The sequence below is a fragment of the Rhinatrema bivittatum genome, chromosome 9 (assembly GCF_901001135.1).
Source record: "Rhinatrema bivittatum chromosome 9, aRhiBiv1.1, whole genome shotgun sequence".
Lineage (NCBI taxonomy): Eukaryota > Metazoa > Chordata > Amphibia > Gymnophiona > Rhinatrematidae > Rhinatrema > Rhinatrema bivittatum.
Genome location: NC_042623.1, coordinates 120,911,608 through 120,927,563, shown reverse-complemented (window position 1 = coordinate 120,927,563; position 15,956 = coordinate 120,911,608). Strand labels below are relative to the sequence as shown.

The window sequence follows — 15,956 nt, the reverse complement described above, 5'->3', positions numbered from 1 at the left end:
AGATATGTTGGCCAGGTTTATCGGTTCTGGAGGCAATACCAGTGGCAGAGAATTTGGTGGTCTTCTCTGAAACAATGGGTAGCGTTCCTCTCACTTACCTCCTTTCAACAAGTGAGTGCCATCATATACCATCTTTGACTGTTCTACATCTCTCCAAAAGATGTGCCCTGTGCCACCCCATTCTTCAAATCTTTCTAGTTGTGGTCCTATTTTCAAATACATTTCTAAAATCCCTTCATACTTAGGGGCAGATTTTAAAACATATGCGTGGGCGTATATTTGTGCGCACAACCCGGCGCGCACACAAATGTACGCCCGATTTTATAACATGCGCACTCAGTGCTGTGCCGAGTGCTGTGCCTGCGCGCTGTGCCCTGGCCGCTGTGCCGGAGTCCTCGGCCATGCCTCCCAGACTGCCCCCGGACCACCCTGCCACGCCCCCAGACTATCTGCCCCAGGACATACGTGCATCCCAGGGCTTTACGTGCGCCACTGGGCCTTTTGAAAATAGGGTGTTTGAAAATCTTCCCCTTAGGGTTTACTGACAATGGGAAAGAAACCAGAGGTTTTATGACACCTATTTTATTTGAATAGTCATAGCTACTATTAATAAGAATAATATAACAGCAACTAAAATCACATACAAAGATCATTTTATTAGCAACCGTTAGCAGAAATTGATGTTAATTACGCCAGGTTTACCCAGCTACTATGTTATGGATGCTAGTAAAAACTGAATGCTAAAGCCAGTAAGAACAAACTTACTTACTTTATTTATTTATTTGTTTGTTTGGTTTTTTTTTATATACCGCCGCTCATCAAGATATCACGTCGGTGTACAGAGAACAAATTAACATATGCCTAAGCGTTATACATAAAACAAGGTAGTAAAAGTTAACTATACGCCTAAGCATTATACATCAAACAAATTAATAATGGTAAAACTATTATAAAAAACAACTCAGTGTGGGGGAGGCAAACAAGGGTAAATTTAGTTAAATATGCATAGCAAAGTGTAATTAATGGAAAAACAACTTAGGATATTACTTAAGAATAGCTTAAATATTAACATTGGTGGAAATAACTTAGTAAGACGGGGAAGGTTGGGGGGGTGGGAAGGTAGGAGAACGGGTAAAAAGTTGGGAGAGAGAAGCTGTAACAGACGTTACATGTTAGGGGAGGCGATACGTGTGAAACAGGAAAGTATCATAGGGGTAGGTGGCAAGGATATATCAGGAAAGTGGATACCTATGTGAACCTATAGGGCTATAAGGAGATGAAAAGAAAGGGTGAGAGGCAGGATTAAAAGTGAAAGGAATGGCAAGTGGAAGCTTTGGGGGAGAGGATTAGAATCATGTGTAAGCTTGAGTGAATAACCATGTCTTGAGTTTTTGTTTGAATAACTTGGTGGACAGTTCTAGACGCAACTCAGAGGGCATGGAGTTCCATAACATGGGGCCAGCAAGGGACAGGGCGCGGGCTTTAGTGGAGGAATAAATAAATGTTTTTGGAGAGGGGGTTTGTAGGGTGGCTAAGTATTGATTTCTAGTTGGTCTGTTAGATATGTGGAATTGTAATGTGTTTGAGAACCAGTTCATTTCAGGATTGTGGAGAGCTTTGTGGATGAGTGATAAAGCCTTGTATTGTATGCGAGAGTGAATAGGGAGCCAGTGTAACCCCTTAAGGATTAAGGGGTTACACTGGCTCCCTTTTTTTTCTTTTAAGATATCTTATAATAGGAGCAGCGTTTACCAAACATGCAGAGTAAACCTTCGGCTCAGCTCTTCTGAGTTGTTATACTCAGTTAATGTCTTCACCAGCTCTTAAAATTACCCATTGGTGTTTAAAGTTATCTCATATATGCTGATAAGAGTGGATTCTTGCAAGTCATATGATTTCTTATAATATGAGCTCAGAAGGCAGAAACAAAAGCTTTAGCATACAATTTAGCATTTCAACAGCCTTGGCTATTTCCCTCTGCTACTTTTACAAATCTGATAAGTGCAATCTCATTGAGCTGGAATTATCTTTTTCTTCACTGCCACCAAACTAGACTGGCTTCATAGAAAACCTTCTCAAAGCACCATTACAACTGTAGTTATGTAGTTAGATCTAACCAACTATCGTCCAATAGCTACTCTTACATCTATAGCCAAAATTATTGAATCTGTTGCACTACACCAAATTTCAAACTATATTGAAGATCACAATATACTTCATCATAATCAGCACGGCTTTAGGAAAGCCCATAGTACAGAATCCCTACTAACATCATCATTTGACACAATTATAAGAGGTTTTGACTCTAACACAAATTATATATTTGTTCTGATTGATATATCTGCAGCATTTGATACTTTAAATCACACCATTTTACTATCCAATCTCCAACAAATTGGTATTACTAAAACAGCTCTCCAATGGTTTACTACATTTTTATCTAATAGACCGCAAAGAATCACTCTAGGAAAATGCAAATCAGAATGGTACACAACCGAAACTGGAGTACCACAAGGATCATCACTTTCTGCACTTCGTTTCAATATATATCTTCTACCATTATGCCGCCTTCTTGACGGTCTTAACATAAACTTCAAAATATATGCTGACGACATTCAGTTCATCATACCTTTTTCCAATTCCTGGTCTAAAACTTTCTCTCTGTTGCAAATATATCTAACTGCTATAAAAACTTGTTATCCCATAATAGATTAAAATTAAATGCAGCCAAAACAGAGTTAGTTTATCTTTCAACAGTACCAGATTCTATTCACCAACCCCCACAATCCTTTTTATTTGAAAAACAACAAATACCCATAAAATCCTATGTAAGGAATTTAGGAATAATCATTGATTCAAAACTATCTCTCTCCAAGAATATATCTGAGACTGTCAAAAAATCTTTTTTCAAACTACATATGCTCAAAAAGCTCAAACGACTTTTAACATCATCTGATTTCCGGACAATTGTTCAAGCTCTAGTTCTAACAAATCTAGACTATTGCAACACACTATACCTAGGATTACCATTTTCATCAATACATCCTCGTCCAAAATGCAACTGCAAGAACAGTATATAACTTATCTCGCAAAGAACACATACACCCACCTTACAACATCTACACTGGCTTCCTATAACTCACCGTATCAGATATAAAATTCTGTCTACCATCCACAACTTACTTTACAATGCTGATTCAGTATGGCTCTGTTCCATGTTACGCATATATAAACCCTCAAGACAACTACGATCTATGAATAAATGTCTACTAGAAATACCAACAGTCAAAACAGTCAGCTTAGCTTTAATCCGTAAAAGAACTTTTTCAGTAGCAGGTCCAATCTTATGGAACTCTCTTCATGAAAGTCTCCGACTTATATCAAACCGTAAAGAATTTAAGAAAATGCTAAAAACATTTATTTAATGATGCGTACAATATAACATAACTTCAATAACTATGTTATAACTGATAGACTTCTACTTTGTTTAAACCTATATTGTGTCAATTTGTTTTAACCTTATGTATGTATATTTGTAAACCGCCTAGACGGACGTGTAAATGTCGTATTGTTTGCGGTATATAAAAACTTTTAAATAAATAAATATTTTAACTAGCTAGCTTTTTATATAATGGAATATTACTTGTACATATATGCAACTAATTTGCATATATGTACAAGAAACAGGTGCCAATGTGCTAAACCATGTTGACCTCTAATGTGTGTGTTATAGGTTATACTATGTACTATGATACACTGTACTATGTACTATGTACTATGTACTATGATACACTGTATTTAAAGTTTCACAGTTTATTGGGAATATACGTTACGCTATGCTTTACACACATTGTTAATTGTAAACCGGGTTGATGTGATATCTGTCATGAAACTCGGTATAACAAAAATAATAAATAAATAAATAAATAAATGTACTATAGCGAGACTTCCCAAGGTAGCATATTCAGTTATTTAAATGGGCTTGCAAGTGAGGGATAATGAGCTGTTTATCCTTATATGGGGCAATTTTTAAGTAGCCTGCGTAGCTGTAAAGCATGTGGGTGCTTTGAATGCCCATACTTTATACTAATTTTCAAAGAGAAAATGCCCATATAGCTTATCTTTGAAAATTAGTATAAAATATGCTCATTAAAAGAGCCTGCATAATTTGTACTTGCTATTTTGTGCAGGCAGCAGCAACAAGGGGGAAAATAGCTTGCATACTCTTGAAAATATAAACCCAGTTAGGTACAACATCAATATTGGATATTCAATGATCACTTCCCCAAAGAAAATATACTACAGTGAAAAAGGGATAAGCTTTACTAGACTAAATAGAATGTCAAAAATGCAGTCTTTACTCTGTAATGTTATAACATGAAGGCAACTATATACAAACAGTATTTCCATACATTATATAACTCTTCAATCAAAAACTTTTATACAAAAAATCCTTTTCGCAAGTTAAATATCATGATTTTTTGTTTTTACAAACATTTTCATATGAATGCAGTAATAATCAAGAAAACATCATTTACAAATAAACCCATATTTAAAAACCCAATTTAAAAAAAAAACATACCTCTAACATGCACATATTCATAAGAACATAAGAAATTGCCATGCTGGGTCAGACCAAGGGTCCATCAAGCCCAGCATCCTGTTTCCAACAGAGGCCAAAAACCAGGCCACAAGAACCTGGCAATTACCCAAACACTAAGAAGAACCCATGCTACTGATGCAATTAATAGCAATGGCTATTCCCTAAGTATAATTGATTAATAGCCATTAATGGACTTCTCCTCCAAGAACTTATCCAAACCTTTTTTGAACCCAGCTACACTAACTGCACTAACTACCTTCTCTGGCAACAAATTCCAGAGCTTTATTGTGCGTTGAGTGAAAAAGAATTTTCTCCGATTAGTCTTAAATGTGTTACTTGCTAACTTCATGGAATGCCCTCTAGTCCTTCTATTATTCGAAAGTGTAAATAACCGAGTCACATCTACTCGTTCAAGACCTCTCATGATCTTAAAGACCTCTATCATATCCCCCCTCAGCCGTCTCTTCTCCAAGCTGAACAGCCCTAACCTCTTCAGCCTTTCCTCATAGGGGAGCTGTTCCATCCTCTTTATCATTTTGGTTGCCCTTCTCTGTACCTTCTCCATCGCAACTATATCTTTTTTGAGATGCGGCAACCAGAATTGTACACAGTATTCAAGGTGCGGTCTCACCATGGAGCGATACAGAGGCATTATGACATTTTCCGTTCTATTAACCATTCCCTTCCTAATAATTCCTAACATTCTATTTGCTTTTTTGACTGCTGCAGCACACTGAGCCGACGATTTTAAAGTATTATCCACTATGATGCCTAGATCTTTTTCCTGGGTGGTAGCTCCTAACATGGAACCTAACATCGTGTAACTACAGCAAGGGTTATTTTTCCCTATATGCATCACCTTGCACTTGTCCACATTAAATTTCATCTGCCATTTGGATGCCCAATCTTCCAGTCTTGCAAGGTCCTCCTGTAATGTATCACAGTCTGCCTGTGATTTAACTACTCTGAATAATTTTGTATCATCCGCAAATTTGATAACCTCACTCGTCGTATTCCTTTCCAGATCATTTATATATATATTGAAAAGCACCGGTCCCAATACAGATCCCTGAGGTACTCCACTGTTTACCCTTTTCCACTGAGAATATTGACCATTTAATCCTACTCTCTGTTTCCTGTCTTTTAACCAGTTTGTATTCCACGAAAGGACATCGCCTCCTATCCCATGACTTTTTAGTTTTCGTAGAAGCCTCTCATGAGGGACTTTGTCAAACGCCTTCTGAAAATCCAAATACACTACATCTACCGGTTCACCTTTATCCACATGTTTATTAACCCCTTCAAAAAAATGAAGCAGATTTGTTAGGCAAGACTTCCCTTGGGTAAATCCATGTTGACTGTGTCCCATTAAATCATGTCTTTCTTTATGCTCTACAATTTTGATCTTGAGAATAGTTTCCACTATTTTTCCCGGCACTGAAGTCAGGCTCACTGGTCTATAATTACCCGGATCGCCCCTGGAGCCTTTTTTAAATATTGGGGTTACATTGGCCACCCTCCAGTCTTCAGGTACAATGGATGATTTTAATGATAGGTTACAAATTTTAACTAATAGATCAGAAATTTCATTTTTGAGTTCCTTCAGAACCACAACACATATCACAATCATGCCACACATTCAGTACTTAAGGAATCCTTAAGACAAAAGCACCAAATACATACAAATCCACTCTTAAAGATATATTTATTGTAAACCGCCCTGAACCCTGAAGGGTGAGGTCAGCAAATCTTTTTAAATAAACAAATACATAAATAAACATTACATTCAAAATATCAGACAAGGATAATTTTGTTATGATGTAATCTCTTCCATCATGAGCACTTCATCTTTAAATACAGAATCCCTTTCATTTGTGTTATGAAACCTCTTCCTTCATAATTTCAACCAGCTCTAAAACAGAATCTTCTCTTATCCATGTTTCATTGATCTTAACATTATCACAGCTCTAAACAAGAGAGTTCTTTCATCCACGTCTCAATGAGCTCAACAATATCGAAACAAGGGCAACTGTTTGTATAGAGTTGCCTTCATGTTATAACATTACAGAATAAAGACTGAACTTTTGACATTCTGTTTAGTCTAGTAAAGCTTACCCCTTCTTCATTGAGTTTACCCCTCCCAAATGAGGCTGCTTCAGGGGTACATCTTAACAGAAGAAAAGGAAAAAATACAACAACATGCAGCAAATATCAGCAAATGCCATCCCCAGTGTCAACCACTTAATCAATGACTAACGTTCAAAGCAACGCCATCCCCATCACTCCATTGCCTCAGGTACAAACTTAGATTGTAAGCCCTCTGGGGATAGGGAAATACCTACAGTACCTGAATGTTATCCACTTTGAAGAGCTGAAAAAAGTGCGAAAAGCGGAATATTAAAAAAAAAAAAAAAAAAAGAATGCAAAGGATTTTTTGTATTACATTTTTTGATTGAAGAGTTATATAATGTATGGAAATATTGTTTGTATATAATTGCCTTCATGTTATAACACTACAGAATAAAGATTGTATTTTTGACATTCTATTTAGTCTAGTAAAACCCCTTCTTTGTTGTAGTATACTTTTGAAAATATCATGTATACATGCCATTTTCCTTCCCCACCCAAACACACCCCTGAGAAATAAAAGTGTGCCTGCTGTGGAAACCCACACATACAGTACTTTTAAATGGATTGAAAATAGCTTTCAGACAGGACAGTCTAGGCACATTAATCCTTTTTAATGCCGCTAGATTGCTCTGAAAATTGTCCTCTATACTTCTGTGCACTGAAATATGATAATTGGCACCACAGAGTTATTAGCGAAGGAAATGCAACACCATGGGAAGCAAAGCATTAGGGTCACATCATACCTGAATGGTGAGTTTTCAGATGATATTGCCTGGATTTACCTTCCAAAGGCAGGATAGTGGCAGCAGAAAGGGAGGAAACCATTTTTATTCTGCTTGATTATGTTGATTGATATTTCCCACTCCCAATATCCCTATTCTTAGACTTTTGGGCTGTTTAACGTGGCAGTGGAGGATTTTGATTTGTCCTGCGGTTACTCTGTTACTGCACCCATAGTAAATATTACTATGATCATGGAACTCATTACTAGGTCAATTTTACTGAAACCCTAATTTACATACATATGTTTTTTATCTTCTTAATTTCATGTTTTGCTGTTATTTTAATTTTATGAATCATATCAGTTGGTGAGGTTCTGTGGAATATAATTAAGGTGTGGCACCAGGTCGGTGCACGAGCGCCACCAATAACCCAGCACCGCACCTGGAGCGGGAAGGGGGTGGGGGAACGTGGCCATTCTTACCTGCAGCACGTCGTCATTGTCGTCGGTGGCATGAGTGGCGACGACGCGGCATGATGATGCCGCCAACGCGCCAACATTGCCCCCCCCCCCGCCGGTGCAGGCATGCGCGGTAATTACAGCGGGTAGAAGGGGCAGAGGAGAAAGGGATCAGTGTCCTGGCAGATTGTGACAGCCCGGGATGGCTCATTGGGCCACTTGAAGCCCAGGGTGCGGTCCCCGAGGGATGGGGGCAGCAGCACAGGGAGCGACCTGGCCGGCGTGCCCCCCCCCCCCCCGGCTCTGTCCCTTTTGGCTTCTGCTCCTCGCGCTGCTGCCTTCCCTGGGAAACGCACCCACCCCCACCTTCTTTTTTTCAATGAGAGGGTTATTTGGCTACTTAGACTTGCTGTTAGTGAGAGTTTTTTATGTATGTAACACTTGCTGCAGTTGGGCGGGGGTACCTGACCCGGGAGGGGGACCACCAGTTGGAGGCTGTGCACAGCGCGTGGTAAACTCTACTTCGATGTGACGGGGCTGTCTGTCGCCAGGGCCCACTGGCCCCGGTGCAGTGACAGAGCGGATGCCCCCATTGCTTCGATTGGGCAGTCACCTTGCTTGGAAGAGGCGGGTGACCGGAAAACCCTGGAAATAGTTACCTCCCGGAAGGCAGTGCCTTGCTTTGTTGCGGCGGGCCCAGGTCCGGAGGTGGCGTGCTGTCTGCACCAAAAGGGGGCGTCCTGATAGTTTATGTATGGTTATGGCTTGGGTACAAAGTGGTGGTTGTATTTTGTATTGTTGTAATAAAGCTGCAGCCAATTTACTCCCCAACTGGTCTCTGTGGTACTCTGTCCATGTGAGTGTGCTGCTGTCGCTCCCCCCTCCACTGGCGACAGAGGGTTGCGGATGCCCGGGTTATGTTAAATAAATAATGGTTTACTGCATACCCTTGTAAATTATCCATGGCAACCTTCCAAATGTATCACAAATTAGTGCATGAGCATCTTCGTTGGTAAATGCGCTGAGCTTTGATTTGATAATGCCAAAACACCAGTTGAAAAAAAGGTCCTTGAGACGTAATCCGAATTGGCTGAAAGTAAGAAAATAACCTGCACTACAGTAAAGGAAAAGAATCTCTGGGACTGCGTCTTCAGCAGAGACCTTATTTGTGTGAAAAGAAATGGAATTGAAATGGAATTCTTCCTTTCTGTAGGAACAGGTCAGACGGCTGTTAATTTTGTTCTGCTTAAGAAATACCAGCACAGGAGAAGTAACAGTAAAGCAAACACGAGTAGAGAAATAAACACCCAAACTGTAGTCTCCGTTCTTTCTGCTTATTTTCTTTTCTTTCAGCTTTCATTGCTAGAATAGTGTGTCCCATTGGTAATGAGATGGGTAGCATTTCCTCACTGGTGATTTGAAAACTAGGTGGCAGCCAGCCCTGCTGTGTAAAAATATAAATCTCTCTAAACTTTAGACCGGCCATGGGCTCTTCCTAGCATTCCCCAATAGTGTCGTACATTTTGATGTCCATCAGCGGTTGTCCGTGCTGAATGCTTCCAGGTCGGATTGATGTTTGTGTCAATCTAGCTGAACCGCTTAGGAAAATTAGACAAAGAAAGCCGCCGTGGACCAGCTTATTGCATGTATTATTTGCTATAACTGCCAAAAAGATGCTGTACTCTAACAAAAACTGTATGTAATGGTGTATATTCCAAATATAGCAATACTAAAACACTGTTGTAGAATCGCTGAAAATTAATATTTTTGTGTAACTTGCGGATACCTCATAAACTTTACACGGGCTATTATTGAAAAGCCTCACGCTCGGGTTTTGCAGCGTATTAACATGCTGCTGTGCATGTCAATCACATTGTCTTTTGACTATGCTCCCGCTTTTATAATCATCGGTAACCACATTGTTTACATTTTTACTCTTTTAAATATTTTCACTTTCATAGGTTATGCAGGTAAAACTGGACACTTATCTGAGCTTGTCAGGACAGTTTATAGCAACACCGACCCAACCCGACACGATACGTGTTTCGTGGGCTTCATCAGGGGTGGAGGAATAGTGCGGTGTTTTGAGTCACTGTCTGCAGTATATGCTGACCATGCAGCAGCGCGCGCATGTTATAAAATCGGGTGTACATTTGTGCGCACCGGGTAGCGTGCACAAATGTGCCCCCGCGCAAAAAATTTAAAATCGGCCCCTATATGTAAGAGTGGTCCATAATATCTAACAAAAGTCCCGGGGTTAGAAAGACTGTTTCCTTTGGACCACAAGTTTTCTCAAATGTTTGAGTCCCAACAGATGTTTCTTGATCAGGGAGGAAGTTTCCTTTGAACCCCGACAAGAGGCTCTTGTTTCACTAGTGTCTGACTTCTTCAGGGGGTATGAGTTAATAGATATAGGGGTACATTTTATAAAAAAGCGCAAGCATGTACTTTTGTTCGTGCACCAGGCGCAAACAAAAGTAAGCCGGATTTTATAAGATACAAATTTTATAAGATATTCCGGGGTCGGCGTGCGCAAGGGGGTGCACATTTGTGCACCTTGCGCGCGCCGAGCCCTGCGCGCGCTGCCCATTCCCTCCGCCTCCCCCCACCTTCCAATCCCTTCCCCTACCTAACCCACCCCCCCAGCCCTATCTCCCCCCCCCTACCATTATTCCCAAAGTTACGCCTGCTCGGACCGGCTGCCGGTGCACAAGGTTCCGGTCCGGGGACTGGTCCGGAGGCAGCCATGCCCCCAGGCCAGAATCACGCCCGTGCCCATGCCCCCGGATGATGCGCCGCCATGACATGCCCCCCAAACACCCCCCAGGAAAGCCCCGGGACTTACGCGCGTCCCGGGACTTGCATGCGCCGCTGAGCCTATGCAAAATAGGCTCAGCGCACGCAGGGGGGATTTGAGGTAGGTTTTCGGGGCTTACGCGCGTAACACTTTGAAAATCTACCCCATAACCAATGAATGTACAAGATATTGATGCAGGATGAACCAAAGTTCTTCTAAAGTTTCCTATTTCAATTTGGCATACTCAACAATATTGTTTCACTAATTTAGGAGGTGTCAGATGTACTCATCCTGCAACAGCTGAACTTCACTAGACGATTTCATGGAAGCGGCTCCTTATGCAGTCTCTGAAGTCATGAGAATCTTCATATTGTTCAATTGCGAAAATAAATGGACAAAAATTCTTACTTGCTTGTACATACAACGATGCCTATTAAATTTTGAAGAAATGTTCCACTGACACTTGTTAATTTGTTACTTATCTCTTTACATTTAGTCATATAGATTTCTCTGATATCTCCTTAACCTAAATTAAGGAGCATAGTAAAACTAGGCCTCTACAAATATAGGTGCTCAGTCTTAATCAGTTTTCAAAAGGGCCAATTTAGGTGCCTAACTCCCAAAATTAGGGACCTAAACCTTTTGAAAACTGACCCCTGAATTTTTTTTTTTAAACTTGTCCCCAGAGCTGATATATAATGCCGAAGTATCTATGCAGTCTATTTCAATCCAGATGTGGTATGATCACATTCTTTTCCAATGTCTTACAGTAAATAAACCTCTGCTGTTTTAAATGTTGATTAGAAGATTGGCTCATTGTTAGATGGTGTTAGCTAGACTAATAACATTAACATGGGCTTATACTTATTTCATTCCCCTGGTTCTTCTTTCTTAGAGTCATCAATGCAGGGAAGAGCACACACAATGAAGACCAGGCAAGTTGTGAAGTGCTGTTTGTGAAGAAAAAGCCAGGTATCCTAGCCACACCTAGCAAAAATTCAACAAAACGGAGGTCATCCCTGCCAAATGGGGAAGGAATACAGGTGAAAGAGAGCCCGGTAAGCATCATACTTTAATCCTGCTTTCTGAATTGGTATTATATTAATAACCATAACGTGTATGGAGACCCCAAAATCTGCCTATTATACTAGTGGTGTTTGCCCTGGAGTGGAATTGCAGTTGTGGCCTCAGCAGGTCTTCCTGCCAGCAGTATGAGTTTTGTTAGATCTCACCACACTAGAACACCTAAAGTACACTGACCTCACACACAGAGGCAGGATCCTGCTAGGGCTAGTGTGGTGAGATCTAACAAAACTCCTATGCCCATGTGACACTGGGGGAGCTGGAGTTAGCCTTACCCAGGTTTTTGAGGGTACAAGTGTCACTTCTTGGGTAGATCTGTCTCTCCACAGGGTTAGGCCTAAAGAAGTGATATCCTTTTCAGCAATGGGGGTTCATGAAAGGAGAGCCAAAGAGGGGTAAGGTACTAGTTCTTCAGAGAATCCAGAAGAGAAATGTTGTATGAACTGCATCTGAGGTTTCTCCCCTTCCCAGAAAAGAGATTTATCCAGAGAAAGACTGCAGTAGAGAGGATTATCTGCCAGGGAAAAAAGAGCCCAGTCCTTAAAAAAGTGTTCACTTGGAAAAGGCAAAGATAAATCATAGTATTAAAAACCATAATCTTAAGCCTGTAACAAATGGCAAAAAAATAACTTTTGGGGCTGATGGAATATTACTGCCCATTTATCATGAGTTTTGCCACTTAGATCAAGCCCCTGATAGGATCCCATCTAAAGGGAAGTCATCGTCATGTTGTTTGGAATAAAACGCAGAACGTTCTAAGCCGATGCCTCCAGGACTTATCTGGCTAAGTAATGGTGGATTAATATCCAGCCCTGCTGAACAGGCCGCCACTTAGCCTGATAAACTTAGCTGATATATTTAGTGGCTAGTTATCTGGCTATCTTACCCAAATAAGGAGAAGCGAGTTCCTTAATATGAGATCACAAGTATTAAACTTAGGTTATACATTTATATTAAAATATCCTTGCAGATGCATAATACGAGGAAAAGATGAAAGTTTGTTTTCACTGTATCTGAACAACTGAAATCCCTCTTAAATGCTAGGAATTTAAACACCAATCTTGTGTAATAGATAATCATTTATTGTAATCCATCGAATCCGTTAAACCAGTTTATCTAGATTTGTATTGATTCCTTTATTTTCTCCCTGTAAATATCAGGGCCTGGTCTTTTGTTTCTTAATCTGTAAGATTTATACCTCGCTGAAAAGTTTGTACCTTAAATGTGAAATTACATACTTGACATATCTTTTCTTTTCCATGAAGTAAGGTGTATGATTACTTTATGAAAATTAATAAAATATGAATTATAAAAAGTTTATCTGGCTAACTAGTCGAGCTACACAATGGCTGAATATGGACCTCATACATTTACAATTTATAAACACTGAAGAATAGAAGCCCTAGTTATATCCACATATACGTTATATTTTTCAGAGGTGTAAAGTCTACAGGTATTTTTTATGTGCAGACTTTACACTAATTTTCAAAGCAAAATAATGAAAAAGGTATTATTTTGATGTTGCTATCCACTATGAAAAGCCAAGTAGTTACAACAGCAGGCTTAGAACCAGGGAAGCCAGGTGCCTCTCCGTGACCTTGGGCACCCTCCATTACCTCAGGTACAAACATATTGTACATGCTTTGGGGACAGATAAATACCTACAAGTCCCTGACTGTAGCTTGCCTTGAGCTACCAGTGGAAAAAAAAAAGAATTAAGATAAATATATAAATACATCTGTTCAAATTTGCAATTTATAAAGGATTTAAATTACTCAAAACACAGAAAATGGCAGCAAATAAAGATCACCACACATCTAGTCTGCCTTTTTCCCCTACTTACTTCAATTATCTACTTGATTTCAGGTGCAGCAGGGATTGAACCCATGGCCCTTAATGCTCAAGACCAGGGGATCTTGCAGTGGAGTCACAGAATCCTCTAGTAATTATATACAGGCCGATTCAGTAAAAGTCGCGGGAGAGTGGGCGAGCGCCCATTCTCCCGTCGCGCGCACAGGCCACTCTCCTGTGTGCGCGATTCAGTATTTAAATGAGGGCCCGCGATAAAAAGAGGCGCTAGGGACACTAGCGCGTCCCTAGCGCCTCCTTTTTGACAGGAGCGGCGGCTGTCAGCGAGTTTGACAGCCGACACTCAATTTTGCCGGCATCAGTTCTCAAACCCGCTGACAGCCACGGGTTCGGAAACCGGATGCCGGCAAAATTGAGTGTCCAGTTTTCAACCCACGGGCCCATTTTAAATTTTTTTTTTTTTAATTTTTAACTTTTTTTTTAACTTTCGGGACCTCCGACTTAATATCGCCATGATATTAAGTCGGAGGGTGCACAGAAAAGCAGTTTTTACTGCTTTTCTGTGCACTTTCCTGGTGCCAGCAGAAATTAACGCCAGCCTTTGAGTAGGCGCTAATTTCTGAAAGTAAAATGTGCGGCTTGGCTGCACATTTTACTTACTGAATCGTGCGGGAATAACTAATAGGGCCATCAACGTGTTTTCGACGTGTTATTACCCCTTACTGAATAAGGAGTAAAGCTAGCGCATCGAAAACGCGCGTCCAGATGTGGGCTGCTAACAGTGCGCTCTGCCGGAGCGCACTGTATTGTATCGGCCTGATAGTGAAGCAAAGTTAGGGAGCCCCCACCTCCAGAGGCTCCCTGCTGCTCCAAGATTAGGTGTGGCTCAAAAGACAGCTACACCCGGCCACACCTTTGCAGGTCCAACACCTCACTTGCAGGCCGATACAGTAAAAAACGCGGGAGAGCGGGCGAGCGCCCGCTCTCCCGGCGCGTGCACAAGACACTCGCCTGTGCGCGGTACAGTAAGTTAATTTATTTAAATTAGGCCCGGCGGTAAAAAGAGGCGCTAGGGACACTAGCGCGTCCCTAGCGCCTCTTTTTGGACAGGAGCAGCGGCTGTCAGCGAGTTTGACAGCCGACGCTCAATTTTGCCGGCGTCGGTTCTCGAGCCCGCTGACAGACACGGGCTCGGAAACCGGACGCCGGCAAAATTGAGCGTCCGGTTTTCGGCCCGACAGCCGCGGGCCAAATTCAAATTTTATTTTATTTTATTTTTACTTTTTTTTACTCTTTGGGACCTCTGAATTAATATCGCCATGATATTAAATCGGAGGGTGCACAGAAAAGCAGTTTTTACTGCTTTTCTGTGCACTTTCCCGGTGCTGGAAGAAATGGTCGGCGCTAATTTCTGAAAGTAAAATGTGCGGCTTGGCTGCACATTTTTCTTTCTGAATCGCGCGTTGGACGCGGGTTGGACGCGCGTTTTCCTCCCCTTACTGAATAAGGGGTAAGGGAAAACGCGCATCCAATTGCAGGCTAACAGTGCACTCCGTCGGAGCGCACTGTACTGTATCGGCCTGTTGGTGTCTGCCCATCAGAAGCGCTATTAGTTTGGCTGTTGTTTCCTGGCCTTTTTCCTGTGTATCCTGGTTCCTGCTTCAGTCCTTTTCCTCGGCTCTCCTCTGGTTACTGGTTCCTGCTCTCACATGGAAGCCCTGGCAGCCAAGGGCTCAATCCGCGGGAGAGGTGGCTGCCCTAGATGGAAGACTGTATTTTCCAGATCATCTGCCTCTCTTTATTTAGCCATCACACTTTTTCTCCAGTCTTAGCAGAGGGGGCCATAACACTTGACCTCCAATTTTAGCCTTGGCTTTCACAGAGACAGAGTAATGTCTCAGTGCTCCTCCCATGCTTTCCTGAATTCTAGTACCAGCCTTGTTCCAGCATCTCTTTGGGAAGCTGTTCCATACTTAAACTGCCACTTCAGGGAAGAAATACTTTCTTACGCTATTCCTCAATCTGCTCACTTTCAGTCTCACAGAATATAAACCTTATATTATGTGAGGCCCCCTGTCCTGCTCAGCTCTTGTGCACAGGAGCACACGGGGAGGGCCCATGGACCATGCAAGGCCCCATGGCCTCCCGAGCTTCCTGCACAGGGGGGGAAAGAAAATCTTTTCAAGGCCCTTAGGGTTTTGCCCTCTCTCTCTCTCTCTCTCTCTCTCTCTGAGGCTCTTCTGCACCCTAGTCAACCTGTCCAAAAATCACTCTTCACTCCAAAAATCATTGTTCAAAACAAAGTTTTTTTTCCTGGAAACAAATCAAAGTCCAACAGTACACTAGAGAAGAGT

General features: G+C 41.4%; 1 protein-coding gene across 2 annotated transcripts in view; it reads left to right on the top strand.

The window, feature by feature from the left end:
• PPM1H (protein phosphatase, Mg2+/Mn2+ dependent 1H) overlaps nucleotides 1-15,956 on the top strand; it is a 286,682-nt gene that overhangs the window by 90,418 nt on the left and 180,308 nt on the right. For both annotated transcript variants that reach the window (XR_003858625.1, XM_029615841.1), the window contains exon 2: nucleotides 11,606-11,768. Coding sequence is in view for 1 of the 2 variants with exons in the window: in XM_029615841.1 (XP_029471701.1) it covers nucleotides 11,606-11,768 (163 nt within the window). In the remaining variant the exon portion in view is untranslated. The remainder of the gene's footprint in view (nucleotides 1-11,605; nucleotides 11,769-15,956) is intronic.